The sequence below is a fragment of the Calidris pugnax genome, unplaced genomic scaffold (assembly GCF_001431845.1).
Source record: "Calidris pugnax isolate Ruff unplaced genomic scaffold, ASM143184v1 scaffold41, whole genome shotgun sequence".
NCBI lineage: Eukaryota > Metazoa > Chordata > Aves > Charadriiformes > Scolopacidae > Calidris > Calidris pugnax.
The window spans coordinates 15,449,448-15,458,382 of NW_015094509.1; the positions used below are offsets into that span (position 1 = coordinate 15,449,448).

The 8,935-nt window shown below is 36.5% G+C and overlaps 1 protein-coding gene across 1 annotated transcript in view; it reads right to left on the reverse strand.

Annotated features, from left to right (window-relative positions):
- Nucleotides 1–8,935, reverse strand: part of CSMD3 (CUB and Sushi multiple domains 3) — a 600,957-nt gene that overhangs the window by 290,515 nt on the left and 301,507 nt on the right. The window contains exon 12 of the mRNA XM_014965576.1: nt 421–524. Within this exon, the coding sequence (XP_014821062.1) occupies nt 421–524 (104 nt within the window). The remainder of the gene's footprint in view (nt 1–420; nt 525–8,935) is intronic.

Genomic DNA, 8,935 nt, shown 5'->3' on the forward strand with positions numbered 1-8,935 from the left:
CACTGTAGTAATTTCTTTTAAATTTGACTCCATTTTATGAGAAAAAAAATGTTGTTTTATTGCTTAGAAATGATATTTTGTGTAAGTTGCCCATTTATCTATTTTTAATTATGTTATTATACACTGTTGATTTAAGAACACACTTATAAAGGGAGTACAATAACCCCTAAAGATTTACGTGTCTACACATGTAGACAAAGTCTTCTGATTTTAGTTTCTTTTTTGACATCCACCCCATCTCTTTCTGACTTCAGTAAACATACAACAATGTATTTAAACTATCACATTCAGTAATTTTAGAAGCTCAGTAAGATTAGTTTCTGTTGAGATGTACCTGATTCTAGTCACTATTTACTCTCATCAAAAAACACATTAATGACACACTGTAATGCACACAAATTGTAAACAGGAAAGACTTACACTTGAAGCACAGTTTTAGGATCACCCACTTCTCCTCCATCACCAATTGTCAGTGTGTCATAGCCAATCTCCAGATCAAATTCTTCAAAATTTATCTGAATGACCTAGGAAATAAGTAATTAAAGTTTAGAAAGAAAGAAATGTACTGAGAGATGAGTCTGTAAATAAGCTTTTCAGCAGTGTAAATAAAAGAGATTTTCCAGTTACTAATTTCATGTAACTTCAGCATATTTTACAACAAATTATTGTAATTAACCTAACAGGTTTGGTTCATGAAATATGAATTATAATAACTTTAAAGTATCATCACTCTGCTGACCTCCTCGAAGTACCGTCATTTCACTTATTTATGTAGTCATTACATGTTTAATACAGTTCTGAATAATTGCATTACATTTTGATTAAGATATACTCAAAGGGCAACATAACTAATTGCACTTCGTACAATACAATTGTCTTCAAATAACAACTGAATAATTGTACTTCAGTGAGTAAATGCAGTGAAGGTGAAGAACATCATTTACTCCTGACATCTATAATCTGGCTCAAGTAGGATAAAGCTATATCAAAGTAAAAGTAATTTTCTTATTTCATGAACCTGAGCACAATGCAATCATCAGAAGCATGGGCAATTTTTATATCCTGTAATTCAAACCGCAGTATGCATATTCAATGCTGAAGGATAAAAATTTCAGCTCTATTTTATGAATACAATGAATTCGTCACTTAGAGCAAAATTCAACCATATTATTAGAAAAGAAAATAAAGCATATTGTTTCCACCCATGTATTAATCATGCTAACTTTATCTTTATGAAAATTATAGAAGTCCCTCAAATTTTCATATAGATAAAAATGACAGAATACTTACGCGTAAGACCTTTTAATGCCTGTAATATATGGTCTTTAATTATTGTTATAATTGAGAGTGTTTGTTTTTAAAGCTATGGGTGCCATTCTGATGGATTAATATCACGTCCCTGAAAGCCCATATTACTTTGTTAGGCTGGGGTTCTGGTAATTGTTCAAAGGACATGTTTCTATGAACAGAAGCCAGTACAGGTGAGTTGAAGAAACTGATGTATGTTCTGAAGATTGCAATTTGTTCTGAAGGAAGGACAAATATTTTTCTTCACAGGTTTAAACAAGAATTTAAGTAATCTGAGGAACACACAGTTTGGCATGTTCAAATATACAAACATGTGTGAGTGCATGTGTGTGGTATACCCCAGGGAATAAAGTCAAGTACAGAGAGTTAAGAGGGCCCAAATGGAGAGGATGTGGAAAATTGTGTAGGCAAGTACCTGGTTTGCTCTAATTTTCTGAGTAAAGCAGACAAAACCACACATAAATGTTCTTAAACTTCTTAGAGTAAAAAAAAAGTATTCTGGATAGTTAGTGTTGTTCTAAGCACAAGATTTGTGAGCCTAGACATAAGAATTCAAACTTAACACCATAGCTAGATTTAAGGCTGATACATATTTCATTTACTATTTAAAAGGAAAAAAAAAATCACAATGTGCAATTATGTGCAGTTTCATGTGCAGTTACACCAGGCAACAATAAGCAACTTATAATTGCTAAATTAAATTAAATTTGTAAACTCAAAAGCAAATAAAGAAAGAAAGATGGTAATACTAACGATTATTATCTAAGCTATACAGAAAAAAAAAAGTCCCATTTGAATAATAACTTTCTGAAAACTATGATGGTGTACTTTTTTAGTAGACAAACCTCCTTTCTGTGCCTCAGGATATATCCTTTGGAACCCACTCCTTGAGCAAAACTGAATCTGTTATCCAGCTTAGAAGTAACACAGGAGAAGGTTTTATTGACTAGTTAATGGTTAACTTGAGATCATCCTACAATTCTCAGTGCGAGAACATGCTTAGGAGGATGTGTTCCAGACAGCAATGCTTCCAGACAACTGTTTGATATGACTGTGTGTCTAGGGCCTCATGGAACTAAACTAGCTCCCCAAAGATTTTTCAAGGAAAGTAGTGGCCCAGGTGAAGTACTCAACCTTTTAAAATTTCAAAACATACAGAGCAGAATGGTGTGTAACAGAAGCAAGGGCATGAGCTTCAGAACTGCTTCGGAAGGCAAAATGGAAATACATACGAATTTAAATCTTTACACATGTGCATCTGTTATCCTAAAGCTTCCAATGCGAATGTAAGTCTAAAAATATTTTCAGATGTATAGTAATGTTTTCACTGCATAAAATTTGACATTTCACCAGTAAAATATGATGAAGTTTCTAAAGATGTTACAAATCTCGTAAGTGTGCTTAAAAATTAAGTTAGCATATAGCTTACACAAGCTGTATATTAGATAATATTAAGGAATAAATTTGAATTAAAATATCCTGCTAAGAACACAAATTTATTACATACTATTTTGCTGCACATTGCATATAATTCAATGATTCAAAATATCCAAGAATTGCTGTGTAATTGTGTCTTTGGTAGTCATCTATTACATGAACAAAAAACCCCACAAAATGAAACAGCCTAAGTATTAAGCACTTCTGTCCTTTCAAATTTAATTTAATCTTTCCCTATCAGAGACGGGAAGAAAAGTAAGAGAGGAGGAAGAAGGAAAACATGGAGATTAATAGAATATCATAGAAAAAAGCAGGTGACACACAAATCTGCAAGGCAATTCCAGGAGATAAATACTCACTAGCTAGATTGTAAAGCTCCTTGTTGAGTCCACTTGTTGGCAATAGGTTTCATCATATTTAACTGTAGACATCTACAGTGCAAATTTCTATATTTGATGTAGACTTCTTTGATGTAGACCAGTGAAAAAACATGTCTACACTCTAATATATTTCATCAAAAGGTAGATAAGACATACTAGATCAAACACAGTTTAGAAGTACCTATTTCTATTCCTTGACTATAAAGTGAGTCTAGGCATTTATATATGGATGTCTATACTGTGGACATCTAAAACAGAATTCATTCACATAAATATATTTAAGTAGTACCATCCGAGATGCTGTAAAGCAGCCAACAGATACACAGAAACCTGGCAGATACAGGATCTTCAGGACAACTATGCTTTTTTGGGAATGCAGCTGAAGACCAGACGAGGTTATACTGGAGTATTATGTCAATGGTTGCAAGTAATCTTTATCCCACAGACAGCAGATGAATTTTGCTTTGCAGAGTCACTGGTGAACACATCATGTAATTTCTTTCATATACTTCTTTAAAAGGGGTATTTGTTTTGTTCTGCTTTGGTTTTTTTAACTCCAATACTAATGCTAAATTTCAATTAATTTTCCATAGAGGCTAATCCTGCAATCAGTAATTTATAAAGGTCATTTAGAGCTATTTACTTTGGGGCCACAATAACTGAAAACAGATGTATGGTCCTTCCCTATCCTAAGAACAAATACTATTGGAAAGTCTTAAAATGGAAGGATAGCACATTCAAATAAGAGCATAAAGATATATATAATTTTCATGTCATAGTCTTCTGTTTGCATAGAACTGCAACCTGTATTGTATCAGCTTGCATTCACAATAAGACTTTCTGAGATTGATGAATCAGAGGAATACAGTCTCGACATTGTATCAATCTATGCAGCCCCAATAAAAAGAAGTATTCCGCAAAAAAAGAAGTTATCTTGTAAATAAGACCTATCAATATAGAATCCACAAAGGGAAATAAAGGACTCCAAATACCATCAAACAAATGTGTTAGCTTTAACTTAAGTCAGTGTGTTCATCCTGTTCCAAACAATACAAATTATTATATAACTTTTATCTTGTGAAACAGAATATTGTGTTGTGGGGTATAGGCTTTTTTTACCTCTAAGCAATTATTTCATATTGGATGTTGCCATATTTTCTCACATCAAATTTCTTAACGTTTGCAAATGCTGTCTCTAAATATTACTAGAAAATTACAAAGAAATTTATTTCTGCAAACAAACCCAGTATGAATGATCCAAACATACTAGAAATAGCAAGAAATCCACCTCACTAGAAAATATCCACAAGATACCTATTTTCATCAGTTTTCACTGTTAACTCCAGAAAAAAACACCTATGGTTTGATAATTATGTCATGTTCACCATTTTCTCATCAATCAAAAGGAATTCTCTAGTTGCCTTCTTCACAGGTAGGAGTGAAACTAGGCAAGGAGAAGAAAATACATCCTGTTTAGATCTGCCTGTCCTCATATGCCCTCAAGATGGTTAATTGCTTTTGTGCTTACTTCCAGTAAGTAAATGATGTGCATTTATATCTGATGGTATAAGCTAATGAAATGCTACTCTCTGATTGATAGGCTTTTCCTCCATAATTTTCCATAGAGTCACAGGTCTCTCCTCCAAAATAATTGTGTTATTATATATTCGATTACAGAAGAGTAGTTTCAGTAGGAAAATATATTGAATCCATCATTTAGTATAAGACTGAGGTATAACTGAAATTATTTATACTTAGGTATAATTTTATTTAACATTAATACTACCATGGAGCAGTTAATTCTGGAACCATTTCCAGGAATATTAAGGACAAGAAAATCACCAGGAGTAGCCATCATGGCTTCACCAAGGGGAAGTCATGCTTGACCACCTTTGATAAACTTACATGATGAAATTACTAGCCTGGTAGATGAGAGGAGAGCAGTGGATATTGTCTAGACTTTGACATTGTCTCGTGTAAGCAGGGGGTTGGACAAAAGGTCCCTTCCAACCTCAACCATTCTGTGTCTCTGTGAAAATGGAATCAACTGATAATTAGGCATCTGTTCAAAACTGATCACTTACTATGTTCACAACTAGTGCTTTTCTACAGATAAGCTATTTGGAAAGATATTAATCTTGCTTATTTTGGACATTCCTCTTAGGATAAATAATTAATCAGTACATTACGATTTGTACCTCAAGTGAAACTAATATCTCTTCATTAACTGAAGAGAGAGTTTCAAATAAAATTCTACCAACTAGGGCAATTAACCTTACGTTGACTAAAGTTATATGATACTTATCTACATAAAGTTTCTCTCATTCATAAAATTGTGCAGTTGTGAAAAAGATGGGGATGATTGTACTGAAAATAACATGCCAATTACTTCCTATTACATCTAGCTAAACACAACTCCCTACCTGGAAAGCATTTGATATAGTAGCATAAGAAAAGAGTGAAAGGAATGGTAAATCTTAGAGAAAGGTGAAAGAAGATGCAATTAATTACAACTTATGGGCTAAGGAAGCACATGGCTATATGGTTACATAGAAATGTATATCCAAATTAGGAAGCTGGACATGGTTAACCTAAGATCATATTTGTTTTCTTAGTCTGCCAAACTTCAGAATGGCAACAAGGCAACTGTAAAAAAAAAAAAAAAAACAACTGAGAAAACAGTTTTGAAATATCTCTAAATATCAACATGCAACAAAAAGTTGTATACCAGAGATCAAAATGCTAATAAATTTAAGTTTACAGAAGTCAACAAAACAGGGACTTGCCATCCATAAATATCGAATTAAGCATAAAATCTTTAAATGTATATACATAAGTACTTTATAAATATAAATACTCTGCATAGAATCATAGAATGGTTTGGGTTGGAAGGGACCTTGCAGATCACCTAATCCAACCTTCCCTGCCATGGGCCCGGATGTCTTTCATTAGATCAGTTTTCAAATCCCCATCCAACCTGGTCTTGAACACTTCCAGGGAAGGGGCATCCACAACTTCTCTGGGCAACCACTGTCATCATAAAAACATTCTGCCTTTTATGCAATCCAAATCCACCCTCTTTCAGTTTAAAACTGTTACCCTTTCTTCTGTCACTACGGGCCCTGGTAAAAGGTCTTTCTCCATCTTTCTTATAATCCCCCTTCATATGATGAAAAGTCACAATAAGGTATCACTGGAGCCTTCTCTTCTCCAGGCTGAACAACCCCAACTCTCTCAGCCTTTTTTCATAGGAGAATGAAGCTTTCTGATCATTTTTGTGGCCCTCCTCTGGACACACTCTAACAGGTCCATTGACATCTGTGGGCTTCCTCACAAAAGCATATAAATGACTGATGATGTTTCAGACTAGTTCCAAAACATAATATAAATGCATTGCCCAACTTAGAAGCTGTGATCCATAAAATCATAGGTAGACGCCACTGAACCTGTAAGGCATTTAAACTCCCAAGATAGCTCTGGTTTTGACCTTTATATTCACAAGATGTACCAAGGCTATGAGGCAATCTATGAGAACGTATCTGGAATTCTTTTTCTCAGTAACATCATTTTTACAGTGGCAATGCACAGTACCTTCCCATTCATCTGATCAGAGAACTGTTGACATTCCATAATAAATCAATGTACTTAAGCAAGATTACTTCAATCATAGGAAGGGGCTGAGGAGTTCTAATTAACTTGCCCCTGCTTCTGATCTTCCATTTAGTAGTTAGCCAAAAAGGATATCCTTGTATGCAGCATAGGAGTCTGCCCTTTTTCATCCCACTGAGAGTAAGCAGTCTGTTCCAAAAGAAAACAGACATCACTAACTGATGTCAGCCTAACCTGATGATTAGCTACACATCCTGAAGGGGACAGAAAGACAGGAGTGATAATAGTGACTTAAGTCTCAGTGGATGTTCCTGCGTGCATCACCTTCAGTTTGCATTGTGAGTGTGTATTGGGTTTCCATGGCAAGGTTTCGGTAGCAGGGAACAACTACAGGGATGGTGTCTGTAAGAATTGATCCAGAGCTGCCCCCGTGTCGCCCAGTTCCAGGTGTCCCCAAGACAGAACCATTACAGACCAAAGCTGAGCAAATCAGTGATGCTGGTAATGCTTCTGTGATAAGGTGTATGTGCCCTGAAGGAAACTGTGACTCCCACAGTGGAGCAGGCTCCTAGCAGGACCTGTGACCCCGTGGGGCCCGATACTGGAGTAGGCCACTCCTGAAGGACTACATCCCATGGTAAGGACCCATGCTGGAGCAGTTCATGAAGAACTGCACCCTGTGGGAAGTACCCAATGCTGGTGCAGAGGAAGAGCATGGGCAGGAAGGAGTGGCAGGGACAAAGCAGTATGGACTAACTGCAGCCCCCATTCCCTGTCCTCCCTGCACTGCTTGTGGGGAGGAGGTAGAAAGGTTGGGAGCAAAGCTGAGCCGGGAAAGAAGGGAGGGGGGAGAAAAGTACTGGTTTAGATTTGCTTTTATTTCTCATTATCCTACTCAAGTTTGATTGGCAATAACTTCCCCAAGCTGAGTCTGTTTTGCAAATGACAGTCACTAGTGAGTGACTTCCCTGTCCTTATCTTGACCCATGAGATTTTCAATCATATTTTCTCCCCCTGTGCTGTTGAGGATGGGTAGTGATAGAGCAGCTGGGTGGGCACCTGGCAGCCAGCTGAGATTAACTCACCACGGAATGGAACCCTTAAAGGAGTCACTGCATAGAAAACAAATAACCAGCAGCTCAATTTCCCAGTCAAATATCAGAAAAAGGTCTATATTGAGCAGAACAATTCACTATAAAGATCACTCAGAAAAGCAACCAAGTGAACTCAACTGTGGAGAAAAGTGACAAGTCTCAGTGCCAAAAATTCATCAAACAAAAAAAGACTAAAACATATCAATTGCTCATAGTGCAAGCACTGGAAACTTCCTGTCAATGTCTCTGGGTCATATACATGTGTCTTTTTAAAAGTTCTAGCATGCGTGTATATATTAATTATAATACAAATAAGAAAACATGTTTGCATTCAAAGTGTATAGGAGACATAACAGACCAATTTTAGGAACTTACAGAAAGTCAAACAGAACTGAAACTCATATTCAGCCTTTAATTCTATCTAAAGTTTTATTCAAAGGTGGAGTTAGTACCTGAAATTCAGGTTATGGGTAGGATCTAAAAGTGCTGATGGCTGAAATAGAAGCAATTACTTCTGTTACAGTTACTGCAATAGGCACAATTTCTCACCCATTCCTATGGGCAGATCATATTTTCAGAGTGCAAAACAATGCTTTTATAGTCACAGAAACGGCAGAAAAATGTCTTTCCTGTGCTGACGATTCCAGAGCTGGACACAGTACTCCAGATGGGGTCTCACCAGAGTGGAATAGAGGGGCAGAATCACCTCCCTTGATGACCTGCTGACCACACTTCTCTTGATGCAGCCCAGGATGTGGTTGGCTTTCTGGGCTGCCAGCGCACATTGCCAGCTCATGAATCATCTTCCAAATTGTGCACCTTGGGGCTGCTCTCAATCCATTCTCTGCCCAGCCTGAATTTGTGCTCAGGATTGCCATGACCGAAGTGCAGGACCTTCCACTTGGCCTTCTTGAACTTCATGAGGCTTTCACAGGCCCACCTCCTAAGCCTTTCCAGGTCTCTCTGGATGGTATCCCTTCCCTCCAGCATTACATCATGCCTTTTTTCCATAGACTGTGATTTCTAAACATGGATGGATAATTGCCAAAAACAGAGAGCTAGGGAGTCTGGAAGATCAATAAAAAGCATGTGGTGAAAGTGCAAATA